The sequence below is a fragment of the Narcine bancroftii genome, chromosome 12 (assembly GCF_036971445.1).
Source record: "Narcine bancroftii isolate sNarBan1 chromosome 12, sNarBan1.hap1, whole genome shotgun sequence".
Taxonomy (NCBI): domain Eukaryota; kingdom Metazoa; phylum Chordata; class Chondrichthyes; order Torpediniformes; family Narcinidae; genus Narcine; species Narcine bancroftii.
This window is the reverse complement of record NC_091480.1, coordinates 100,135,607-100,162,842: the sequence shown is the minus strand read 5'-3', so window position 1 is coordinate 100,162,842 and position 27,236 is coordinate 100,135,607. Positions and strand designations below refer to the sequence as shown.

Genomic DNA, 27,236 nt, shown 5'->3' with positions numbered 1-27,236 from the left:
ACGTGGGGAATGTATTTGGCTTTGGGAGTAGGTGGGCAATGTGATGGGCGCTGGGGGACGCGAGATGTACGTGGGAGTGTGTTGGGCATGTATTGGGATTTGGGAGCATGGGGAATGTGTGGGAGATTTGGGAGTGGGTGAGGATGGGGCTAGGGATCACGAGGGGGACTCGGGAGCGGTTGGGGGGATGCGGAAAAGCGAAGGAGAATTGGGGACATGGGAATGGTTGAGGAATGATGGGCGCTGGGGACGTGAGGGGGACTTGGGAGCGGAGGGAAACGTAAAAGATTTGTGAGCAAGGGGGACGTGATGGGGAATGTTTTGGGATATGGAAGCATGTGGGGAGTGGGTGAGAATTGGGTGCAGTTGGGGGACTTGGAAGTGCGTGGGGATTTAATTGGGTTTAAGTAGTGGGTGAGGAATGTGAAGGGGACTTAAGAGCAGGAGGACATGCGGAAGGGATTCGGGAGCAAGGGGGACTTGGGAGTGGATGTTGAGGGGAACTTGGGTGTGGTGGGGAATGTGATGGGGCTAGGGATTGCGAGGGGGATTTGGGAGCAGGGGGAACGCGAGTGGGACGTGGGTGGGAACGTGAAAGAGATTTGTGAGCACGGGGGAAAGAGAAGGAAACCCATGTAGGGGACATGGGAATGAATTGGGTTTTGAGAAAAGTTGAGGAATGTTGGGGGTTGGGGATTGTGAGGGGGACTTGGGAGCGGGTGGGGGACGCGATGGGGGCAATGTGGGAGACTTGTGAGTGTGTGGGCAATGTGATGGGCGCTGGGGAAGCGGGAGTGTGTGGGGAATCTATTGGGTTTTGGGAGTGGATGAGGAATGATGGGGCATGGGATTTGGGAGCGGCGGGGATCACGGGTGTGTGTGGGGAACGTGAAGGGGACTTAGGAGCATGAGGACACGTGGAGGGGGGATTCGGGAGCAAGGGGAATGCGAGGAGGACTCGGGAGCGGGTGAGGGACGTGTGGGAGATCTGGGTGTGGGTGGGGATTGCGAGGGGGACTTGAGGGAAATTTGGGAGTGTGGGAAATGTATTGGGTTATGCGAGTGGGTGAGGAATGTGATGGGGTGCATGAGGGGGACTTGGCATTGGTTGGGGACACAGGAATGTGTGGGAAATTTGAGAGTAGATGGGCAATGTGATGGGTGCTGGAGGACGCAAGGTGGACTTGGGAATGGGAATGGGTAGGGAATGTTTTGGGATATGGAAGCATGTGGGGAGTGTGTGAGGAATGTGCTGGGGCTCGCGAGGGGGACTTGGGAGCAGGTGCGTGAAAGTGATTTGTGTGCGCGGATGACTTGGGGAATGTGATGGGCACTGTGGACTGCGTAGGAGATTTGGGAGCGGGTGGGGAGTGGGGGAGAATGCAAAGAATTGGGAACGTGGGGCACGTATTGTGATTTGGGAGCATGGGGAATGTGTGGGAGATTTGGGTGCAGTTGGGGGACTTGGGAGTGTGTGGGGATTTAATTGGGTTTTCGGAGTGGGTGAGGAATGTGATGGGGTACGTGAAGGGGAGTTAGGAGCAAGGGGAACGTGAGGAGGACTCGGGTGAGGGACGTGTAGGAGATCTGGGAGAGGGTGGGGATTGTTTTGGGAGTAGTTGAGCAATGATGGGAGATTTGGGAGTGGGTGGGGTACGTGAGGGGGACTTGGGAGCAGGTGGGGACACATGGGATTGGGGGAATCTTGAGGGGGACGGGGGAATGTATTGGGTTTTGGGAATGGTTGAGGAATGATGGGGGCTGGGGATTGTGAGGGGGACTTGGGAATATGTGTGGGGATTGTATTGGGATTTGGGAGTGGGTGGGGAATGTGATGGGGTACGTGAGGTGGACTTGGGAATGGGAAAGAGATTTGTGAGTGTGGGGGACTTGGTGTGGAATTTGATGGGCGCTGTGGACGTGTGGGGGACTTGGGAGCAGGTGGGAGACTTGGGAGTGTGTGTGGAATTTGATGGGTGCTGGAGGATTCGAGTTGGGTGGGGAATGTATTGGGATTTGGAAGCATGTTGGGAGTGCATGAGAAATGGGCTGGGGATGGCCAGGGGGACTCGGGAGCGGGTGGGGAACGTGAGGGGGACTTGGGATCGGGGGAGAATGCAAAGAAGAATTGGGAACGTGGGGCACGTATTGGGATTTGGGAGTGGGTGAGGAATGTGATGGGGTACGTGAGTGGGACTTGGGAGCAGGGGGATAACGGGAGCGTGAGGGGGACTTGGGAATGGGAAAGAGATCTGTGAGCGTGGGGGACGGTGTGGAATTTGATGGGCGCTGGGGTATGTGTGGGAGATTTAAGAGTAGGTTGGCAACCTGATGGGCGCTGGGAACACAAGGGGAACTTGGGAGTGGGTGGAGAACACGAGGGGGACTTGGAAGCAGGGGATAATGCAAAGAAGAATTGGGAATGTGTTGGAGAGGAATGTGATGGGGCTAGGGAATGAGAGGAGACTTGGAGCGGTTGGGGACGCGATGGGGATGGAGAATTGGGGCCATCTGGGAAATGTATTGGGTTTTGGGAGTGGTTGAGGAATGATGGGGGCTGGGGACAGTGAGGGGGACTTGGGAGCAGGAGGACAAGCGGAATGCGAGGGGGACTCGGGTGAGGGATGTGATGGGCGCTGTGGAAAGTGTGGGAGAAGGTGGGGGGACACGAGGGGCATTTGGGAGTGGGTGGGGAATGCGAGGGGGACTTGGGAGCGGGGGAGAATGCAAAGAAGAATTGGGAACGTGGGGCATGTATTGGGATTTGGGTGCGGGACTTTGGAGTGAGTGGGGATTTAATTGGGTTTTGTGAGTGGGTGAGGAACGTGATGGGGTACGTAAGGGGGACATGAAAGAAATTTGGGAGTGGGGGATTTTATTGTGTGGGTGAGGAATGATGGGGCGTGGGACTTGGGGATCACGGGTGTGTGTGGGGAACGTGAAGGGGACTTAGGAGCATGAAGACACGTGGAGGACTCGGGAGCGGGTGAGGGACTGTGGGTGGGGATTGCGAGTGAGTGAGGAATGTGATGGGACGCGAGGGGGACTCGGCAGCGATTGGGGACACGGGAATGGGTGGGGAATGTGCTGGGGTTCACGAGGGGGACTTGGGAGCTGGCGAGGGTGCGTGAATGACTTGGGGAATGTGATGGGCACTGTGGACGGTGTGGCAGATTTGGGTGCAGTTGGAGGACTTGGGAGTGTGTGGGGATTTAATTGGGTTTTAGGAGTGGGTGAGGAATGTGATGGGGTACCTGAGGAGGACTCAGGTGAGGGACGTGTAGGAGATCTGGGAGAGGGTGGGGATTGTTTTGGGAGTAGTTGTGCAATGATGGGAGATTTGGGAGTGGGTGGGGTACGTGAGGGGGACTTGGGAGCAGGTGGGGACACATGGGAAACGGGTGTGGGTGAGGAATGTGATGGGGACTCGGGAGCGGCAGGGATCATGGGATTGGGGGAATGTATTGGGTTTTGGGAATGGTTGAGGAATGATAGGGGCTGGGGACTTGGGAGCTGGTGGGGGGGGGGCGTGAAAGAGGTTTGTGGGAGCGAGTGAGGAAATGCGAGGGGGATTTGGGAGCGGGGGAGAATGCAAAGAAGAATTTGAAACGTGGGGCATTTATTGGGCTTTGGGAGTAGGTGGGCACTGTGGAACGCGAGATGTACATGGGAGTGGGTTGGGCATGTATTGGGATTTGGGAGCATGGGGAATGTGTGGGAAATTTGGGAGTGGGTGAGGATGGGGCTGGGGATCACGAGGGGGACTCGGGAGCAGGTGGGGAACGTGAAAGAGATTTGTGAGCAAGGGGGACTTGGGAGCGGTTGGGGGGGATGCGGGAAAGTGAAGGAGAATTGGGGACATGGGAATGGTTGAGGAATGACGGGGGCTGGAGATTGTGAGGGGGACTTGGAAGTGTGTGTGGGGAATGTGATGGGGTACGTGAGGTGTACTTGGGAACGGGAAAGAGATTTGTGAGTGTGGGGGACTTGGTGTGGAATTTGATGGGCGCTGGGGACGTGAGGGGGACTTGGGAGTGTATGGGGATTTTATTGGGTTTTGGGTGGGGGACTTGGGAGTGGAGGGAAACGTAAAAGATTTGTGAGCAAGGGGGACGTGATGGGGGCTGGGGAATGTGTGCGAGACATGGGAGTGGGTGTGGAATTTGATGGGCATTGGGGAATGTGTGGGGAATATGATGGGTGCTGGAGGATTCGAGTTGGGTGGGGAATGTTTTGGGATATGGAAGCATGTGGGGAGTGGGTGGGAAATGTGAGGGGGACTTAGGAGTGGGGGAGAATGCAAAGAAGAATTGGGAACGTGGGACATGTATTGGGATTTAGAAGCATGTGGGGAGTGCGTAAGGAATGTGCTGGGGCTCGCGAGGGGGACTGGTGGAGGTGTGTGAAAGAGATTTGTGTGCGCGGATGACTTGGGGAATGTGATGGGCACTGTGGATTGTGTAGGAGATTTGGGAGTGGGGGAGAATGCAAAGAATTGGGAACGTGGGGCACATATTGGGATTTGGGAGCATGGGGAATGTGTGGGAGATTTGGGTGCAGTTGGGGGGACTTGGGAGTGTGTGGGGATTTAATTGGGTTTTAGGAGTGGGTGAGGAATGTGATGGGGTACGTGAAGGGGACTTAGGAGCAAGGGGAACGTGAGGAGGACTCGGGTGAGGGACATGTAGGAGATCTGGGAGAGGGTGGGGATTGTGTGGGACATCTGGGAGTGGGTGGGGACTGTGAGGGGACTTGGGAGCAGGACTCGCAGAGGGGATTCGGGAACAAGGGGAATGTGATGGGGGCGTGAAAGAGGTTTGTGGGAGCGAATGAGGAAATGCGAAGGGGACTTGGGAGCGGGGGAGAATGCAAAGAAGAATTTGAAACGTGGGGCATGTATTGGGATTTGGGAGCTAGGGGAACGTGTGGGAGATTTGGGAACTAGGGGGGAATGCGAGGGGGGTGTGATGGGGGCTGGGGAATGTGTGAGGATTGTATTGGGCTTTGGGAGTAGGTGGGTGATGGGCGCTGGGGGACGCGAGGTGTACATGGGAGTGGGTTGGGCATGTATTGGGATTTGGGAGCATGGGGAATGTGTGGGAGATTTGGGAGTGAGTGTGGATGGGGCTGGGGTTCACGAGGGGGACTCGGAAGTGGGAGGGAAACGTGAAAGAGATTTGTGAGCAAGGGCGACTTGGGAGCGGTTCGGGGGATGCGGGAAAGCGAAGAAGAATTGGGACATGGGAATGGTTGAGGAATTATGGGGGCTGGGGATTGTGAGGGGGTACGTGAGGTGGACTTGGGAATGGGAAAGAGATTTGTGAGCGTGGAGGACGGTGTGGAATTTGATGGGCGCTGGGGTATGTGTGGGAGATTTAAGAGTAGGTTGGCAATCTGATGGGCGCTGGGAACACAAGGGGAACTTGGGTGTGGGTGGGGAATGTATTGGGATTTGGGAGTGGGTGGAGAACGCGAGGGGGACTTGGAAGCAGGGGATAATGCAAAGAAGAATTGGGAATGTGTGGGAGATTTGGGAGTGGGTGAGGAATGTGATGGGGCTGGGGAATGTGAGGAGACTTGGGAGCAGGAGGACAAGCGGAATGTGAGGGGGACTCGGGTGAGGGGTGTGATGGGCGCTGTGGAAAGTGTGGGAGAAGGTGGGGGGACACGAGGGGTAATTGGGAGTGGGTGGGGAATGTGAGGGGGACTTGAGCGGGGGAGAATGCAAAGAAGAATTGGGAACGTGGGGCATGTATTGGGATTTGGGTGCGGGACTTTGGAGTGAGTGGGGATTTAATTGGGTTTTGTGAGTGGGTGAGTAATGTGATGGGGTACGTAAGGGGGACATGAAAGAAATTTGGGAGTGGGTGAGGAATGTGATGGGGACTTGGGAGCAGGAGGGACGCGATGGGGCTTGGGCGCAGGTGTGGGATGCAAGGGGGGCTGGGAATGTGTGGGAGACTTGGGAAGCGGGGGAGAATGCAAAGAAGAATTGGGAACGTGGGGCACGTATTGGGATTTGGAAGCATGGGGAATATGTGGGAGATTTGGGAGTGGGTGAGGAATGTGATGCAGAGGTGATCGCCAGGGAGGCTCGGGAGGGGTGGGGAATGTGAGGGGGGCTGGGGGACGTGAAAGAGATTTGGGAGCGCGTGGGGGAAACTTGAAGGGAACGTGGGGAATGTATTGGGTTTTGGGAGTGGTTGAGGAATGATGGGGGGCTTGGGAGCAGGAGGAAACGCGAGGGGGACTTGGTAGCGGGTGTGGAATGTGTGAGAGAATTAGGAGCAGGTGAGGAAACATGGGGACAACGCGAGGGGGACTTGGGAACATTGTGGGGAATGTATTGGGATTTAGGAGTGGGTGGAGTATGTGATGGGGCTGGGGAACGTATGGGGACATGATGGGTGCTGTGGACTGTGGGAGATTTGGGAGTGGGTGGGAAACACGAGGGGGACTTGGAAGCAGGGGAGAATGCAAAAAAGAATTGGGAACGTGGGACACGTATTGAGATTTGGGAGCATGGGGAATATGTGGGAGATTTGGGTGCAGGTGGGGAACTTGGGAGTGTGTGGGGATTTAATTGGGTTTTGGGAGTGGGTGAGGAATGTGATGGGGTATGTGAGGGGGACTTTTGAGCAGGTGGGGAACGCGAGGGGACTCAGGAATGGGTGGGGAACGGGAAAGAGATTTGCGAGAGTGGGGGACTGGGTGTGGAATTTGATGGGCACTGGGGAACGTGTGGGGTATTTGGGAGTGGGTGGGAACATGAGGGGGACTTGCGAGTGGGGGAGAAGGCAAAGAAGAATTGGGAACGTGAGGCATGTATGGCAATTTTGGAAATGTGTGGGAGATTTGGGAGTGGGACGTGAAAAAGATTTATGAGCATGGGGGACTTGGGAGCAGGGTGAAATGTGAGGGGGACGTGATGGGGGCTGGGGAATGTGTGGGAGACGCGGGACTTGTGAGCGGGGAGAATGCGAAGGAGATTTGTGAGCAGGGTACGACACGGGTGGGACTCGGGAGATGTGAAAGAGGTTTGTGAGCGGGATCTGGGAGTTTGTTGGGTATATGATGAAGATTTGCAACTGTTGGGATTTTGAGAGTGTCAGAATGTGTTGAGATTATGGGGGATGTGTTGGGATATTGGGTGTGTTGTGACTGTAGAGGGTGTTTGGGATATTGGGAGTGTGGACTGTGTAGGGACAGAAGGATGGTGACAGGAGTACCAACCTGGGTGCAGCCTTCCTCTGACTACACTCTGTGCTTATCTGTTCCTCATCTCATCAACCCTGCTCCAGAATTACACCTGCCCAGTCCTGATGACAGGTTCAGACTGGAAACGTTGAGCACACTCTCTCCCACTGATGTTGCTGGTGTACCGAGTTACTCCAGCAGTGTGTTTAGCTCCAGAATTCAAAATCGTATTTCCGACACCTCTTCAAGTAACGTAGTTTAAACTGATCGACGAGAGGTCTCTTCACATATGAATTCCCATAAACAGTTTTTTTCAAACTGTTTGAAGATCTGCCAGTGAACATTCCAGAAATGTTCTGGCTTCCACTGCTCAACTCATGGTTGTTGTGCAAGGCGCGTGTGTAAAAAGCAGGGTATGTCACAGATATAACAGGAAGGTGACAGGCAGAAGGCACTTTCATGTAATATTACCCCTCCTGTACTCTTACGTACATTTAAGAAATGTTGAATAATGTGCAGGTGAGTTAACCAAAGTTTCATTTTGCTGGACTCCTCTCTGTTCTCTTCCCCATATTCTTTCCTCCAGCTCTCCTACCCCCCCCCCAACCCCATTTGCTGGGGTGCCCTCCCTCCCTTATCCACCTGCCTGTTGACCTATGCCCACCATTTTGCACATACCTTGATCGAGCCCAGAAAGTTGGTTATGTCTTTTTGCTCTATAAAGTATCCTGTTTGATCTGCTGAGTTTCTCCAGCATTGTGGTTTTACTCCCATTTTGACCAAGTCTAGTTCCAGTTTGTCCCTGATGCAGGATCTTGATTGGAAAAGTCAGCGGTTTCTTTCCCTGCACGTTTGCTGTTCGATCTGCTAAGTTCCTCTGGACTCTGTTCCTCCACTGACTGGGAACTCCTTGAACTCAATCTGTCAGCCTGCACTGGCCGTTGGTTCTGTCCTTGCTCCTCGGGAGAATGAACGAGGAACAGATTGGAGGCAGTATCTGACAATGCATATCTTAGTTGCCCAACACCAAGCATGTTGGTCAACAGCTGTTTCCTGCAACTTCAGCTTCATATCCCAAGGAATGCTACATCACAGATAAACAGGCCACTCGGCCCCTCCAGTCTGGACCAACCACTCTTCAGTAAGTCCCAATAACTTGCTCCTACTCCATGACCCTCCAGACCTCTCCCATCCATGTATCCATCCAATTTATTCTTAAAATTTGAGATCAAGTATACACCCACCATATCAGATGGCCGCTCATTCCACACTCCCACCACTCTCTGAGTAAAGTTCCCCCTAAAGCCATGACCTCTCGTATTTATCTCTCCCAATCTCAGTAGAAAGAGCCTATTCACGTTTATTCTGTCTGTACCCCTCAAATCTCCCCATATTCTTCGTTCCAAGGAATGAAGTCTGAACCTGTTTAATCTTTCCCTGTAACTCCTGAAAACCCAGCAACATCCTGGTAAATCTCTGCATTCTTTTAATCTTACTGACATCTTTCCTGTAGCTAGGTGACTAGAACTGCACACAATACTCCAAATTTGGCCTCACCAATGTCTTACACAATCTCACCACACCATCCTAACCCTGATACTCAATACTCAAAAGCTTTCTTTACAACCCTGACCACCTGTGATGCCACTTTCAGGGAACAATGTACCTGTATCCCCAGGTCTCTTTGCTCCTCCGCACTTCTCAGTGCCCTTCCATTTACAGTGTACATCCTTCCAAAATGCATCCCCTCACACTTGTCTGCATTAAACTCCACCATCCATTTATTGGCCTATTCTCCCAGTTGGTCCAGATCCCTCTGCAAGCTTTAAAAATCTTCTTCACTGTCCACTACGCCTCCTATCTTTATGTCATCAGCAAACTTTCTGATCCAATTTACCATGTTATCATCCAGATCATTGATATAGACAACAATGGTCCCAACAGAGCCATGAGTACATCACTAGACACAGGCCTTCAGTCTGAGAAGCAAGCATCCTCTGCAACTCTGTTTTCTCCCACATAGCCAATTTCAAATCCAGTTTACAACCTCTCCATGGATACCTAGTGGCTTAACCTTCTGAACAAACCTCCTATGTGGGACCTTGTCAAAGGGTTTACTAAAATCCATGTAAACAACAACCACAACCTTCCCTTCAACTACCTTCTTGATTACCTCCTTGAAAAACTCTACAAGATTCATTAAACATGCACATGCATTACCAAGCACAAAGCCATGCTGACTGTCCTTGATCAGCCCATGGCTGTCCAAATACCTGTATATCCTATCTCTCAGAACTCCTTCCAATAATTTACCTACTACTGATGTCATGCTCACTGGCCTATAGTTAACTGGTTTACTCTGGGAGCCTTTCTTAAACAGCAGGAAAACATGAGCCACTCTTCAATCCTCTGACACCTCTCCCGTGGCCAAGGACATTTTGAATATAACCATCAAGGCCCTGCAATTTCTACACTTGTCTCCCTCAAGGTCTGAGGGAATGTCCTATCTGGCCCAGGGGATTTGTCTACCTTTATCCACTGTAAGGCAGCAAGCACCTCCTCCTCCTTAATCTCCATGACCCTTCTGTTTGTTTCCCTTCCATCCTTATGCACTCTTGCCAGTTTCCTGAGTAAATACTGATGCAAAAAAACTGTTTAAGATCGGCCCCATTTCGTGAGGCTCCACATATAGACAACCACTTTTGTCCCTCATTATCCTCTTAGTCTTAATATACTTGCAGAAACCCTTGGGGTCTACCTTTGCACTATCTGCCAAAGCCCTCTCATGCCTTCTTTTTGCCTTCCTGCTTTCCTTCTTTACTGCAGTACAATTCCGATTACCGAAAATGGTCGGGACTGGGCCTATGTCAGATAAACGTTTTTTTTTTCCAGAGAACTGGGCATTTTTTAAAAACAGCCCAGTAGCAACAGCAAATCACTTATAACAGCATTCAAACAAGAAGGGAAGGCTTTTAAAGCATTATGTCTGATTCTCACCAAAAAAAATGCTGGTTGCCACCAATCACCGACACTGCCCCACTGAGGTCCTGCTCGTGCCGGACGCCCGAGGTCCCTGGTCAGTTCAGCTCCAAAAAGATTTCAGATAAACGAGGATTTCAGTTTTGTTTGGGATATCCTCATTTATCTGAAATTTAAAAAGTGGATAATTGAGGATTTAGGAGAATCCGATTCCAGATAATCTGGATTCTCTTAGATTTTCCATACTCTGCAAGTACCTCAGTTGCCTATACTGACCAGTTATGAACCTCTCTCTTCTTCTTAATCATATCACTAATATCCCTTGAAAACTAAGGTTCCCTTTGTCTGTTAATTTTGCTTTAATCCTGGTAGGAACATACAAACTCTGCACCATCAAAAGCCCTTGAAGGCCTTTCACTTGCCGGACATGTCCTTGCCAGAAAACAGCTTCTTCCAATTGACTCCTCCAAGATCCTTTCTCCAATTTGGAGCCTCAACTTTGAGGACCAGACCTATCCATAAGTAACGAACCTAATGAGAATATAGTCACTGGACCCAAAATGCTCCCCTACACAGACCTCTGCCACCTGACCTCCCTGGTTCCCTAATAGGAGATCAAGTATTACATCCTCTATTGTTTGTACCTCTACATATAGATGTAGAGAACTTCCCTGTACACATTTGACAAACTCCAAGCCATCCAGCCCTTTTACAGTATGGGAGTCCCAGTCAATATGTGGAAAGTTTAAAATCTCTGACTACGACAACTTTCTGTTTCTTACACTGGTCTGCTATTTCCCGACAGATTCGCGCCTCCAATTCTCTCAGTTTATTGGGTGATCTATAATATTAGCCCATTAGTGTACTCACACCTTTCCCATTCCTTAGTTCACCTGTATGGCCTCTGTAGGCGAGTCCACAGTGCTGTCCTGTCTAACAACTGTGATATTTTCCCTGACGAGCAATGCTACTCCTCCCCCTTTCATCCTCCACCCTCTATCATGTCTGAAACAAGAACCCGGAACATTGAGCTACCAGTCCTGCCCCTCCAGCAACCAAGTCTCACTAATAGCATTAGCACCCTAATCCCATGTGCACATCCACGCCCTAATCTCATCTGCTTTACGGACAATACTCCTCGCATTGAAATAGATCACTTCTATCATGTACAAACCTCTGACTGTCCTCCACCTCACTATCTGGTCTATCTCTCTGGTTCCCCTCACCCGCTAATCTAGTTTAAACCCTCCCCCCCACCCCAGAGCAGCACTAGCAAACCTTCCTGAAGGATGCTAAGTGTTTCTCTCCCCCCCCCCCCCCCGCATTTGTAAACCCTGCCTCCCGAATGATCTGAAGTTCACCCAGATCCAGCTCCCTAACTCAGTCCCCTTCAGATAAACAAGAATACCTGCAGATGCTGGGGTCAAATGCAACACACAGACGTGCTGGAGAAATTCGGCAGGTCACACAGCATCCTTAGAAAGGAAAGGTTCCCAATGTTTCAGGCCTGAGCCCTTTGTTCCTCACCTTGGGGGAGCTCACCCAGAGGGAAAGATTCTCACTTCTCACCTGCTGGCTGAGGGCACAGGATGTTTTGGAAATTAAAATGTATATATTTTTAATCAATGCAGATCTTCTGGGTGGGACCCCTGCTCGGGGGGGTCTTGGCTGCGATTGTGTACAATTTTGTGCTGGTGCCAAAGATGATCTGGAGTGGAGACTGCCTCAGCAGGCTGAAGACAGACTCTCAGCTGGAACACAAGGTGGAGTCACAACCCTAGGCACGTGCTGGCCTCCAGCACTTCCCCTGGTGTCCAGCACATGAAGGATGTGCCTTATATTCATTTTATTAGAATAGAATGTGCTTAAAATCAAAAAAATTATGCATTTAAATTGCAATGGCAGAATGATTAGAACACAGCACAGTACAGGGCCTTCTGCCCTCGATATTCCTTCCTTATAAAAATACTAAACCTTCCCTACCCCATAACCCTCTTCCATCCATGTGTCTGTCCAAGAGGCTCTTAAATGCCCTCAATATTTCAGCCTCCACCACCATCCCCAGCAATGTATTCTAGACACCCATAACTCTCTGTGTAAATAAACTGACCCCTGATGTCTCCCCTAAACTTCCCTCCCTTCTCTTTGTGCAGGTGTCCTCTGGTGTTTGCTGATCCTGTCCTGCCCTGGGAAACAGGTGCTGGCTGTCCACCCTGTCACCCCCTTATAATCTTGAAGACCTCTTTCAATCTCCTCTCATCCTTCATCGCTCCAACGTGAAAAGTCCCAGTTCTGTTAACTTTGCCCTCATAAAACAGTTTACAATCCAGGCAACATCTTGGTAAATCTCTCCACAGCTTCCACATCCTTCCCCTAATGAGGTGATCAGAACTGAACACGATACTCATGTGTGGTCTCACCAGAGATTTGTAAACTTGCAACATGACCTCTCAGCCCCTGAACTGAATCCCCCGACTAATGAAGCCCAGCATCCCATAGGCCTTCTTAACTATCTTATCAACCTGTGCAGTGAAATTGATGGATGTACACCCCCAAGGTCCTTCTGTTCCTCCACATTGTTAAGTAACCAACCATTAACCTTGTACTCAGCCATCTGGTTTGTCCTTCCAAAATACATCACCTCACACTTTCCTGTTTATATCCTCTTGTAACCTTCAACAACCACAATTTCTCCAACCTTCGTATCATCTGCAAACTTACTGGCCCATCCTCCTGCCTCTTCATCCAAGTCATTTATAAAAATCACTAAGAGCAGGGGCACCTGCGGCCCCCCTGCTAGTCACTGACCTCCAGGCAGAATACTTTCTTTCCCTAAGCCAATTTTTTTATCCACACGTCCAAGGTTCCACTGATCCGGTGTCTCCTGATTTTCTGGATGAGTCTCTCATGGGACCTTGTCAAATGCCTTGATGAAATCCATGTCAATCACATCTACCACCCGGCCCTCATCAATTTCTTTTGTTACCTCCTCAAAAAAACTCAATTAGACTCGTGAACATGACCTTCCCTTCACAAAGCCATGCTGACTATCCTTGAGTAGACTGGGCTTCTCGAAATGCTCACAGATCCTGTCCTTAAGAATCCTCTCCAATAATTTACACCCCACTGACGTAAGACTCACTGGTCTATAATTCCCAGGATTCTCTCTCTTACCTTTTTTAAACAAGGGGACGACATTTGCCATTCTCCAGTCCTCCGGCACCTTCCCTGCAGCCAAAGAAAACTCAAAGATTATAACTACTGCCCCAGCTACCTCTTCTCCCCTTCCCACAGCAGTTTGGGGTATATTATGTTCAGCCCCGGGGAATTATCAATCTTGATGTTTTTAAGAAGATTCAACACTTTCTTAATCTCCCCATTGTCCAGCACACAGGCCTGTTCTTCTCCGACCTCGCCCTGATCAAGGTCCTTTTTCTTGTGAATACTGAACCAAAATGTTCCTCCATGTCCAGTCACAAGTTGCCTCCTTTATCCTTTAGCAGTCCCATCTTCATTCCTGTCATCCTTCTGTTCTTCACATAAGCATAGAACGCCTTGGGATTCTCTTTAATCCCACATGCCAAGGCCTTCTCATGCCCACTTTGAGCTCTCCTAAATCTTTTCTTGAGCTCCCTCCTGACTACAATATACTTCTCATGAGCCCTTCCTGTTTCCTGCTTCCTCTATCTAATGTTCGCTTCCTTCTTCCTCTTCACGCTGCCTGACCTGTTTCATCAGCCATGGTTCCCTTTTCCCACCATCTTTTCCTTGTCCCAATGGGACAAACCTATCCTGAACCCTGTACATGTGGTCCCTAAACATCCGCCACATGGCTTCTGTGCTTTCACTTTTGAACATCTGTTTCCAATTTATTCTCACTAGTTCCTGCCTCATCCCTTCATAATTAGCCCCTCCCCAGTTAAGCACTCTCCCTAACTGTGATGAAGCTAAAGGAGTTGTGGTCACTCACCAAAATGCCTCCCCACCGAGAGGTCCACCACCTGACCAGGTTCATTCCCCAGAACCAGATCCAGTGTGGCCTCTCCTCTCAACGGCTGGTCCACAGACTGCGTCAAGAATCCTTGTACACACCTGACAAATTCAGCCCCATCTATCCCTCTTGTAGTCAGTAGATTCTGGAGGTGTATTTACCCAAACGCAGGAGGACCAAGAGCATCACTTTCTCATGCATTCTGTAATCTGAAATAAAACATTACATTGAGCATCGGGTTGAGCCAGTTGTTAACAGATGATCCATACAGAATTGTAAGGCAGGAGGAGAAATTCAAGCAAGTTTACTCTGTGGACATGCAGAGAGTGGTTTGTGAACTGATTCAATCACTCAGTCAACGTTCTGGCATGATGGTACAGTGCCATTACTGCAAGGTTGCACAAACCTGTGCAACAGCTATGAGGACTGGATATATAATGGTCTCGGTTTCAGGCAGTGGCTGCAGTTGCCTTGGAGTCTCATTAGATCCCCAGTCCATAATCACCGTGTGGCCCTTCACTTCAAAACAATGCTATTACAGTATCAGCAACTTGGCTTCAATTCGGAGCGGTCTCTTACGGGTTTGTATGTTCTTCGTCTGGCTGCACTGGTTTCCACCCTCCCTTCAAAAACATACAGGGGTTGTAGGTTAATGGGGATATTTGGTTGGTACGGGCGTGTTACTGTGCTGTACCCTTGTAAACTCAAACAGTTGTTTACAGCCTGATAGATTTGCATACCATCTTCACCTCACCCGAACCTGTTCCTCCACACACACACACACTTTGTGGCCATGGTCACCTGGTCTAGAATTAACATCCCGTTCTGAGAAGGACAACCAGTATGATTTTGGGATGTAAGTGGAAACCAGAGTCACACAGCGTGGAAACTCTTCCATGCTCTCGAACAAGTTCCATCAGCCTACATTTCGCTAATTTTATTCCCGATCCATGTCCACGTCTAAAAGTCTTTCAAGTATCATAATTATATCTGCCTGCACCACTTCACTCCATCTACTCACCTCTCCCTGCCCTCGCCTTTCCCTACACTCACCATCCTTCATTCTCCTGCACTCAAAGGAATAAAGCCCCAGCCTGCTCAACCTTGTAACTTAGGCAACATCCTCGTAAATCTCCGCACCCTCCAGTTTAGCAATATCTTTTCTGCACCACAGTGACCTCGAGTGAACACGGTGATACAAACGGGGCCACACCAATGTCTTATCCAACTGCAACATGACCTGAATCAAGGAAGTCTGCAGACGCTGTGATTGTAGTAAATACAGAAGTGCTGGAGAAACTCATCAGGTCCCGTAGCATCCGGAGGAGGCAAAGATATCTAACCGACATTTCAGGCCTGAGTAATATGACCTCCCAACTTCTAAACTCAAGATACTGACCAATGAAGGCCCACGTGTCTAGATCCTTTTGACCACCCTATCTTCCTGTGACACCACTTTCAAAGTCCTATTTACCTGTAACCATATAACAATAACAGTATGGAAACAGGCCCCTCTCGTCCGCACCAATTTAAGTGAACTCCACTAATCCCACTTACCTGCTCCCTCTCCATAACCCACCAGTCCACTCACATCCATGCACTCATCCAACCTTCTCTTAAATGACAAAATTGACCCTGCTGCAACCATCTCTTCCAGAAGGTTATTCCACTCAGCCACCACTCTCTGAGTGAATAAACTTCCTCTTATGTTACTTCGAAAGTTCTGCCTCCAACCCTTAACTTATGACCTCTCATTCCAATCTCTCCTACCCTCAAGGGGAAGAGCCTATTCACATCTACTCTATCTATCCCCTTCATTATTTTAAATACCTCTATCAAATTCCCCCTCAACTTTCTATGCTCAATCTTTGTATTCTAAATACTGCAATCCAGGCAACATTTTAGTAAATCTCTGGATCCTCTCTACCTTATTGATATCATATAACCATATAACAGTTTATGGCATGGAAATAGACCATCTCGGCCCTTCAAGTCCATGCCGGATATTAAATAAAATAACAGAAAACAATATACCAAAGAATCCAGAGATCTTTCTCCTAAGTAACATAAAAAATAAAGAATTTGGAATTGACTTGGAAGATGCACAAAAAAGATTTGTCAAGATAGCCCTAGCCGTAGCAAAAAAATGTATTATGTCAACCTGGAAATTGGAAGATAATTTGAAAATACAACAATGGTATATAGAAATGAATAAATGTATTCCATTAGAAAAAATAACATATAGTTTAAGAAATAATATTGAAATATTCGAACAAGTATGGGAGCCTTACATTAAATACAATAGCGAAAACCTACCGGGAACAAACATTACCTAAGTTGATGGAAGGAGAAGAAAAGAAAAGAATGGACTCAGTAGAATTTCTGGTGTATTTTTGTTGAATGACAACATTGTCTAACTGAATTAATGCAACCTAGATTGTATACCTAAAATGGATGAGAGGGGGGGGGTGGGGGGGTGGCTTGGGAGGAGGGAGGGGGGAGGGAGAAAAAGTCACTGTAAATGTGTGGAAAAGAAAAAGTGTATATCATGGCTATTGTGATTTATGGTGTGAAAAATAAAAAATTTAAAAAAAAAAGTCCATGCCGGTTCACTCAAACATCTCCGGTAGATCCCCATGCCTATTCTCTGCCCATAACCCTCAAACCCCCTCCTATCCATGTATATATTCATCCTCCTCTTAAATGAAAGAATTGACTACCTCAACTATTTCCTCCAGAAGATTATTCCATTCAGCCACTCTGAGTGAAGAAGCATCCTCTAGTGTTTCTCCTAAAATTTTGACCCCTTACCTTCAACTTGTGTCCTCTTGTTTCAACCTCCCCTGCTCTCAGGGGAAAAAGTCTACTTGCATCTAGTCTAGCTATTCTCTTCCTAAAATTTGGGGACCAGAACTGCACACAATATTCCAAACTTGGCCTCACCAATGCCTTGAACAGTCGCAACATCACCTCCCAGCTCCTATATTCTATGCTATGATTTATAAAGGCCAGCATACCAAAAGCCTTCTTCACCACCCTATCTACATGAGAATCCACTTTGAAAGAATAATGAACTGTTATTCCAAGATCCCTCTGTATTCCTCAATGCCCTCCCCTTCACTGCATACATCCTATTTTGATTATTCTTTCCACCTCACACTTATCGATATTAAACTCCATCTGCCACCTTTCAGCCCACTCTTCTAAGCAGTCCAAATCCTTCTGCAGTCCCCAAAAACCATGCTCACTATCTACAACTCCCCCTATTTTTGTATTGTCTGCATATTTACTCAGCCAATTCACCACCCCATCATCCAAATCATTAATATAAATGATGAACAACAAAGGACCCAACACCAATCCCTGAGGCACACCACTTGTCACTGACCTCCATCCTGACAGACAAGTATCCACCATGACTCTCTGGTGTCTGTCTTCTAGCACCGTTGAACCCATTTACTACCTCAACATTTATCCCAAGTGACTGAAGCTTCCTCACCAACCTTCCATATGGAACTTTATCGAAAGCCTTACTGAAATCCAGATAGATGACATCTACTGCTCTACCTTCTTCAACCTTTCTAGTCACTTCCTCAAAAAATTCAACATTTGTCAAACAAGACCTTCCCCTCACAAACCCATGTGTATCCCTGATCAATCCCTGCCCCTATACATATTATCCCTAGGAATACTTTCCATTTGTTTACCCACCACTGACGTCAAAACTTACTGGTCGATAATTGCTGGGCCTTCACCTGGAGCCCTTTTTAAACCGAGGAACCACGTTTGCAACACGCCAATCCCATGGCACCACACCTTTCTCTAGTGACTGTTGAAAAATCACTGTCAGAGCCTCTGCTATTTCCTCCCTGACTTCCCTCAAGGTCCTGGAGAAATTCCTGTCAGGATCTGGAGACTTATCCACCTTTATATGTCTCAGAAGTTCCAGCACCCCCTCTTTCCTATCCTTTGGATTTACTTTCACCCTGTCCGCTAGAGCCACTTTGTACTTTCTTTTCGCTATCCTAGTTTTCTTCTTAAGCTTCTTTCTACAATCTATGTAATTTCCCAGCATCTCGTCCATACTTTACTTCCTGGATTTAGTTAATGTAGCCCCCCGCTCCGCCGTTCTGACTACCAATAAATATCTGGAGTTGTTAGCTGATTTTAAAAAATCTGAGGAGACACAGAATGAGAGTGATAGCCCACATAAGTCCCATCTTCAAGGCACTTTGGATAACATGTTCAGTTGGCTAAACATCATTGATCTTGGCAGATATGGGTCAGCCATTCTCAACAAAAGCCCTCCCAGGGGCCACAGCACATTTAAGTAAAGGCCTTTTTTCTTTTCACTTCACAAAACAAATAATTTTTGTTTTTTATGCAGTTGGGAGAAGTATAGAAAAAACCAAAACTTCACTGCTTCACAGTGAAGGGGGCCCATAAACTCTTGAGCAGGGTCCTGGGTGAAGCCTTGGCCAAAAAATGGCTGATCTTGGTGTGATATTGCAACGATATCTCGTGTACTCACAGGATCCTGGAAAGAACCAGTCCATTCCAATCACAGCTCCTATGGATGACCCAGTACCCAGTCTCACCAGTAAATGGACAGTCACTTGCATCAAAATACAAAAGCTAATTTCCCAGCAATAAGCGATTTTTCGGGATACTTGCCTTCTTTAACTGGTGTAGAGCAGGAAGGCCCTCGTAAAACTTTGGTTAGGCCACACTCCTGGACAGTTCTGGTCGTCACACTATGGGAAGGACGTGCTGCCCTGGAGATTGTGCAGAGGGGATTCATCAGGATCATTTCTGGGATGGAACATTTTCGTTTTGAGGAGAGACTAGATAGGCTTCATTTAATTGGGAGTGGAGGAGGTGGATGGGAGAAACTGATGGGGATGTGTGAAATTATGAGGGGCTCAGACAGGCTAGATGCTCTGAATCTGATCCCCACACCAGAGAGGTCTGAACCAGACGATTAGGTGTAAGCTAAAAGGTAGATGGAGAGGAGTTCAGACAGCCCGGCTGGGTCACACCACTGAAGGGGTGGTGGAGGCAGGTACTCTGACAACAGATGATTGGCGTGGGCACAGGGGGCCAACGTGGATCACGTGCAAGGGATGTTTATCAGTCAGAACAATGTGTGATTGTCCCTTCAAGCCCCGAGTTTCCCCATCTCTGAAAGATGGATCTCCTGCCTCAGGATACTCAGAACCCACCAATTCTTCCGCTGAAGTTCCAATGACAACAACCTTGCTCAGACTGTAAGATTACTGTTTATTATATATTCCTGATGCATATAATGTCATCTTGAACGAGGTTGCTGGGCCAATCAGATTATCGCCCTTATCTTGGTTTGGAAAAATCAGCATTCACTCTTATTTCAGTAAATGAGTCCCAACACCGTCTCCAGATTGTGGGTGGTGAGGACAGCAGGAGTTGATCTGAAATGGGCAGGATTTGGGTAGGTCGGTCAGTTCACTGGCTGGGACCAGCATACACTGTGGGGAAGGAGGCATCAATGTGGGACACATGACCACTGCAAACACATGGGGAAACAATCTATCAAACCTAGGCTTTGGTGTGAATGGAACCGAAGGTTGGAGGGGAGTGCAGACGTGGCTAGTGATGAGCGAAGACGGCTCCGATGGAGCCTATGCAGTTGGATGGGTCACCTAGTACCAGTGCAATGGGAAAGAATGCCGGGCAGAGGCAGAGTCCTCAGCCAACCCCCTCACACATTCCTGTGTTTGTATTATTCTCAGCTCCCGTCAGCAGATACCATCAATATCGGGACCAATAATTATCTCCTGTGTCTCACTGCACATGCTTGAGATCTCCATTATAATGCAGCAATGTCCAGTCTAACCCATTCAATAACATTTCCTCTCAGAAGACAGGCCCGAGGTGCAGTTGTGGACAATGTTGCGGACATATTCTGAGAATTCTGCATGGTTCTTTTCCTGTGAGTGATAAATACCTTAAAAAAATAAAGTGATATAAATAAGTCAACCAGACTTGCTTCATTTCCTTCTCGTCTCGTCTAGTTCCTACACCGTCCAATCTGTGTTGGTGTCGAAGAGCATCTCTGTGACACGATCTGCCTGTTCTCCCATACGTCCAGATCAGCGCCAACATGGTGTGCTTAGTAAATGGAGGGGAGACTGATGGAATTTCCTGAAACTCCTGACAGAGTCCCTAACTGCCTGGAAGGACTGGGTCAGACCTGTGCTTCTGAATGTCTGTGCATGCAGCAGATGTATCCAGGTGCTCCGGGAGGGAGGGAAAGCGGACCGCACGGAAGCAGGTGGGCGAAGGGATGGGGCTGGGGTGCTGTGTGCTCAAGGCAGGGCGAGCTGGGGTCACAGGGAGAGGGTGGAGACCGACAGGTTGACTCAGCTGGACTTCACTGGACAAGGAATTCGGCGATTTCACCTGGCCTCGCTCAGACTTGGAATAGCATGGACTCTGGGGGAAGAAGCAGAATTCAACAGGGTTATTGTGATAGACACATCCAACAGCCTTGTGTGCAGATGCAAGGCACAGAGGCTGAACAACAAGCCCCTGAGAAACATGCTCCTCATGACCTTTTCAATTCAACACTTCTTTCTTGTCTGTCATGTGACGACAGTTAAAGCACCTTATTGGGTAATGAGGTCTCCTCACTATCCACCCGACTTGGGAAACTCCACAATGGCGTCCAAAGGCAGGGGCTTGGGGTTCTGTACAGAAGTGGAACTCCATTGGGATATCTGCCAGATATGGAGCATTGGCATCAATGCCTCCATCACAGTGCAGGTAAACATCATTACTGCCCTTTCCCAACTAATGAGACCACATGGACCCTGTTGGCCATCAAATGAGAGATGATTTAAGATCAAGATGTGACCTACCTCCAGAACAGGTGTTTCAAGTGGAGAGGTAGATGAAGCAGAGGGAGCAAGCCTGTGTTCCACTGAGAGGGGGGAGTACACATCTATGGGGTGAGACGCTGGGGAGACAGCGCTGTAGGCCGGTGGCACTGGAGCTGGCACTGTCTGTCGCTGTAGCAGCTGCAAGATAACATTGATGTCGGCTGTCATCCTGGTCTCCAACCTGTGGATACATTGAAGTGATATGGTAAGCCGGGGCCCTGGCCTGTCTGGTGAATGGCCAGGTTAAGTCAGGCAGAGTTACAGGCAAGTCCAGATCTTGACTGGTTCTTTGCTATTTTACTTCTGGAGGACGCAGCCAGACCCCCACATTCGTCCGCCTCATTAGCTGAACTGCACCCTCTACCTCCTCACACTGTCAAGAGTACCTACATCCACGAGACCAAACAGATGGGCCGAGCACTTCACTGAACTCCTATACTCTGTGTGTGGGTCTAAATGTGAGATTCCTGTCGCCAGCCTTGTCAACTTCCCCAACCATTTCGACAGTGACATGTCTGTCCTCGACCTCAACCCTTCTCAGGGTAACCTTGAGGAACAACATGGGTGGCCCAGTTAGCGTTCTGCCTTTACAGCATCAGAGACCGGGATAGGAGTTTAAATCCCACGCTGTCTCTAAGGAGTTTGTACGTTCTCCCTATGTCTGCACGGGTCTTCCCAGGGGTCTCCGGTTTCCTCCCACCATTTGAAATGTACTGGGGGGTGCAGGTTAATTGGGTTTAAACTGGGCAGCACGGATTCGTGGCCAAAATGGCCTGTTACCGCGCTGTATGTGTACATTAAAATGTTCCTCCTGGACGCCTTCTAATTGACAGTATCCCCACCCCATCTGGGCTTCACTGAATCCATTCCTTCCTGACCTACTCCTGGCTTTTGCTTTTCTCTCAAACCTTCCTCCCCATGGACTCTCCTTCAACCTGTTTCCCCCTCCCACCCCTATCAGCAGTTTCCACCCCCTCTATCTTTTCTTCCCCTTAATATACTTGATACTCCCTTCCCTACTTTAGTCTCGATGAAGGGTCCAGCCGAAACACTGACTGACCCGAGCACCTGCCCTTCTGACACCCTCCATTTGTAGGAGACACACAGCCCAGTAAAAAACGAGGAATAGAATTCCTTCTACCGCTTGTTACTGTGCAGAGGGAAAGATGAGTGGTCTCCTATGGCACACCAGAGCTGCTGAGGCTGGTTCCAGACCAACTGCCCCGAAGTGCTCACCTGTTGAGCTGAGCGTGAAGCATCTCTAGTCGGGATTCCACCTCCAGCCTGGCTCGCTCCTCCGTGCTGGACGCCATTTCCAGATTGGCATGAGCTGACAATGACCGTCTGTGTGACTCCAGGCACTCCATGCCCTGTCGCTCACTCCAGAAGCTGAACATGTTGGACACACTAGTGTATTTACCTGGTGAGAGGAAGAGGAGAAGGCTGTTCAAACAAACTGCACAGAAAATTCTCAACCTGACAGCCACACAAAGGGATCGGCGGATGTGATTCAAGTCTGAAAGCTGGTTGAAGTTTACAGATGCCACCACTTCAATTCACCTTGCTGTCATTAACTAGTTCTGGTTGTTACCCAATCACTCACCATGTTCTACGTTGGCAGGTTAAATAAAAACACAAAAATGAGCAGAAATTGGTCATCAGGCCTGACGGGCCTGTTCCACTATGGCCGTGGACTCAGCTCCACCTACCCGCCCGTTCCCATTTCCCTATCTATCCAACTGTCTAAAGATGCTGACTGAAGCAGCCTCTGCTTCTTTGGGCAGGGAATTCCACAGTCTCACTGCCCTGCCAGGGAATTCCACGGTCTCACTGCCGCGCCAGGGTATTTCAGTCAGATCTCGCTGTGCTGTCAAGGAGTGGGACAAGGTGAAGAGGAGATGAGATCCTGGCAAAACCTAAACCAGGCATCAGGATACTGGTAGACACTTAGCTGACAGGATCTCTGGTCCCTCTGCTCACCATGGACAGGGAACTAACTGAGTGCTAATTAGCTGGCCTGGATGTTTGCTTTGGAGGCCAGCACGTAGCTGGGCTGTTTCCCATGGTCCGTTGGAAGGTAGTGTGACTGTACTGGAACAGTGTGGCAAGAGGCATGGAGAGTTGTGGAACATGGGCTGTTGTTGGGTTACACAGCCTTTCCTGTTACCAACACTCCCCCATCTGTGTAAGGCTGCAACAGAAATGGAGTAGGCTGAGAAGGGCTGGGGAGAGAGTCGAGGGTAGCTCTCTGATAGGAGAAGGGAGGGAGGGGGTTGGAAACTGGAGGAAAGGAAGGAAGGATAAAGCCCTAAAACATCGGTGAGCCTCAACTTCCCATAGATGCTGCGTGACCTGCTGAGTTTCTCCAGCAAGTTTGTGTATGGCACTCAATCCCAGTGTCTGATGAGTCATTTTATTATCCTTTCTGAGTACACTTTAAATTGCTAAATTTTTGAAAACTACAGCACGGTTCCAGCCATTTAAACATGTGTCAAGTTAACCAACAACCCCTGGTAGGTTTTGAAGGGCAGGAGGACACCAGAACCCCTGGAGGAGACCAACATAGACATGGGGAGAGCCATCAAACTCCTTACAGACAGACTGGAATCTGAATCCCGGTCTCTGGTGCAGTAATAGTGTCAGGCTAACCATGCTGCCACTGCCCCAGTGTGTTCTGTGCCACCGCCCCAGTGTGTTCTGTGCCACCGCCCCAGTGTGTTCTGTCTTCACTGAGCTGATTGGCCAACACCAATGAGGTCACGTGGACCCTGTTGTATATCAGGTGAGTGGTGATTTAGGATTGAGGTGTGACCTACTGACCAGACCCCTGAAGAACCAAGGCTGACCTACCTGAGAAGGGATTGGACTCATTGCCTTTGCTTCGATTCTGCAGGTGGCCCATGTTGGGGGGAAGGACCTTCCCAGGTGTCGCGGTCAGCCTGTTCACCTCCGTGATGCTGCAGCTTGAAGCCTTGAGGTTCTCGTTGCTGGACTGTGAGCATGGCGTCACCATGCTGTAGTCCCTCGGTGCTCGGCTCTGCTGTCTTGTCAGAACCACGTGGTCACTGCTGGGCCTTCCTGCTCCCTTCACATCTGAAATACAACAAACACTCCATTCAGCAGCCCACTGAGAGGTGAGAAACAGGCTCCCCTCCCGCACCATGCCCTCCCATCCACAGAGAACTGTCTTCCACATCTCCCTGGGTGGGGCGGGGGTGGGGGGGGGTGGAAGATGGGAGCAGATCGAGGGATTGTTGGAAGGGACTACTGCACTGGAGGGAGGGTGTTGGCCGGGACGATCGGGCAGCAGGTCACTGTCACCATGACATGAATTGCCATAATTTGTTGACTGTTACAAAGTAGATGTTATTAACCAAACTCCCTGGGAATGGGAACCAACCACAGCCGACTCCAGCCCCAAACTAAGCAACTGCCTCAGGGCAACCCACACCCACCAAGGGTTTGCCCCGTACATACACAACCCATAAGAAAATGAGATTTTTCTTGTGACCTCCAACTGGATTGGTTCTGAAGAGGTCCCTTTCCCTGTGGTGTGATCTTTCAGTCCCACAATGTCCAGTAACAGGAAGTTAGACTCTCAACATCTAGTGACAGGGTATGACAGAGTCTCAACTTTCTGTGACTGAATGTTACAGACTTATGATGTCCAGTAACACTCTATGCCCTGTTTCAGGGTATTACACTATCTCCATGTCCAGTGATGGAACATTGGGTGGTACCCACAACACTATTACAGCACCTGAGGCCTGGGTTGGAATCTGGCGCTGTCTGTAAGGAGTTTGTACATTCTCCCTGTGTCTGTGTGGGCTTCTCTGGGGGGGGGGGCTCTGGTTTTCTCCCACCCACCGAAACATACTAGGGTTGTAGGTTAATTGGGCAGCATGGGCTCGTGGGGCACAAGGGCTGTTACCAGGCTGTATGTCTACATGTAAACTGTGGTAAAGATTCAAAATGATGTTATGTGGACTGGAGAGTGTGAACTACCAGTAGAGACAGGATTGACTGGGTCTGTTTTCCTTGGGCCAAGGGAGGGACATCACCATGGGAGGCATAAATAGGGCAGCAAGTGGGAGCCTGATTCCCATGGTGGGAGAGCAGGAGATCAAAAGGAGAACTCAGGAATCCAGCTTTTCATGCTGAAAGTCCTTGGTGTCTGGTATAAGCAGTCAGACAAGGTGAAATCAGGAACAATATTCCGAGGCATCTGGACACGGTCGTGAATGAGTCGGGCTTGGAGGGATAAATACAGGCATGGGGCTAGGACACAGGGGATGATGGTCAGCATTGACCCAGTGGAATGAATGGTCTGTTCCTTTGCTGAACCACTTTACGTCTATACAACTCGGTCTGGGAAGTATGTTAGGGACGCAGATCTCTGACTGCTTGACACCGACGTCTGCTGGGCCTGCAGCGAGTGCACAGTTACAGAGGACCCTTTCCATCCAGCACATGGTATCCGAGACTCACTACCATCAGGAAGGAGGTACAGGAGGATAAAAATCAGGACAGCCAGGCTGGGAAACAGCTTGTCCCCGCAGGCTGGAAGATTGATTCCTGTAACCAAGTGAATTTAATTTTTAAATTAGAAATGAGACACTGTAACAGGTAATTTTGGCCCCACGAGTCTACGCCATCCAATTACACCCCATTAACCTACACCCTGGTGCATTTTGGAGGGTGGGAAGAATCCAGAGCTCCTGAAGGAAACCCATGAAGACATGGGTTCCTTACAGATAGCGCAGGATTCAAACCCGGATCCCGATCATTCACACTGAAACAGCGTGGTGCTAACTGCTACGTTCTCCGTGCTGGTTTATATATACATTTATATTTTTATATATTTAATTTAAATTATAATCTCATGTATTTACGTGATGGCTATGTGCTGTGTGTTGTGTGAGTGTACCGTGCTCCAGAGAAACACAGCTTCATCGGGTTATATGTGTACAGTTAGATGTTAATAAAGCTCTGAGAAAGGAACAGGCAGGTAAACAGAACGTTTGAGCAGACAATAAACATATTCATTTAGGTCTAACTTCCCTGGTTTTCAAGATTAAGATCCTTTTCTTGTCATGTAATATTACATGAAATTTCACTTTGCCTGCCGTGAGGCGGACAGATTCACCATCAGCAGAAATCACCTGGTGCCTCTTACAGTCAGAGAAAGAGAAGCAAAAAAGAGTCCTTTTAGAGTCACCGAGTATCTGTGGATTCGTCTCCCACAGCCCCCGACACCTTGGTGCCAACCGTTGGCAACCCGAGCTCCAGATCCAAACCCCTGATAAAATCAGGAAGCCTTCAACTCCCTCAGCCCCCTTTCATATCCCAGTTCCAATACCTCATGTCCCAGTGTCAGCCAGTCTCCAGCATCCAGTGTGGTGCAAATCCTTTGACTGCGTTGCCCACAGCCCACAGCCTACACTGTCCCCATCACTTAGAAATACACATCAATTTTAACCTTGACCCAAAACATTAAGGGTACATCCATTCTTTGGATGCTGCATGACCTGCTGAGTTTCTCCAGCATGCGTATGCGCTGTTCTGAACCTCAGCACCTATGGATTGTCTTGTTACCAGCAGATTAGGACCGTGTAGTATTTATAGGGTATTTGTAGGGTACTTGTAGGTATGAGGTGCTCTATGATCATTGGTCAGATTCCCCTATCAACAGACAGGCTCAGGGAACCACAGAGTGGGGCAGGGAGGTCACCAACCTACAAGGTGTCCCATCCTTCTCACAGGGAGGGTAGACTGCCAGAACTGAGAAGGGTGTGAAGTACTGCAGACTCACCAATGTCACTCCTGTTCCGGAAGCAGAGCTTGTTCTGGTGAAGTTGTCTGTGCCCACAGTCAGACTCCTCACCCGGGGGTGTGCGAAGGATTCTGTCCGTCTGTTAAATACAACACAAGTGGCAATAATTAATTAGCAGCGATACAGAATCCAGGTGCATGAGTCTAATGTTGTCGATCTCCACTGGACCAAGAGTCAGAGAGGTCCAGGGAGATGTTGACGGCTTCACGCTCGACCTGCCCTTGGCGGGAGACGCTGGACCTGCCCTTGGCGGGAGACGCTGGACCTGCCCTTGGTGGGAGACGCTGGACCTGCCCTTGGTGGGAGACGCTGGACCTGC

General features: G+C 49.2%; 2 protein-coding genes across 5 annotated transcripts in view; one reads left to right on the top strand and one right to left on the bottom strand.

Moving 5' to 3' along the window:
• Positions 1-16,605, top strand: part of LOC138746794 (aquaporin-5-like) — a 33,014-nt gene extending 16,409 nt beyond the window's left edge. For 2 of the 4 annotated variants that reach the window (XM_069905253.1, XM_069905250.1), the window contains exon 4: positions 11,808-14,728. In XM_069905253.1, coding sequence (XP_069761354.1) covers positions 11,808-11,957 — 150 coding nt within the window. In that variant the 3' untranslated portion in view covers positions 11,958-14,728. Of the gene's footprint in view, positions 1-11,807; positions 14,729-15,341 lie in introns of those variants that run through there. The other 2 variants (XM_069905251.1, XM_069905254.1) reach the window with 2 other exon arrangements.
• A 2,828-nt stretch (positions 16,606-19,433) lies between these two features.
• kcnh6a (potassium voltage-gated channel, subfamily H (eag-related), member 6a) overlaps positions 19,434-27,236 on the bottom strand; it is a 62,958-nt gene continuing 55,155 nt past the window's right edge. The window contains exons 8-12 of the mRNA XM_069905236.1: positions 26,897-26,996; positions 23,935-24,177; positions 22,321-22,504; positions 21,064-21,265; positions 19,434-20,638 (exon numbers count right to left, since the gene is read on the bottom strand). Coding sequence (XP_069761337.1) covers positions 20,369-20,638; positions 21,064-21,265; positions 22,321-22,504; positions 23,935-24,177; positions 26,897-26,996 — 999 coding nt within the window. The 3' untranslated portion in view covers positions 19,434-20,368. The remainder of the gene's footprint in view (positions 20,639-21,063; positions 21,266-22,320; positions 22,505-23,934; positions 24,178-26,896; positions 26,997-27,236) is intronic.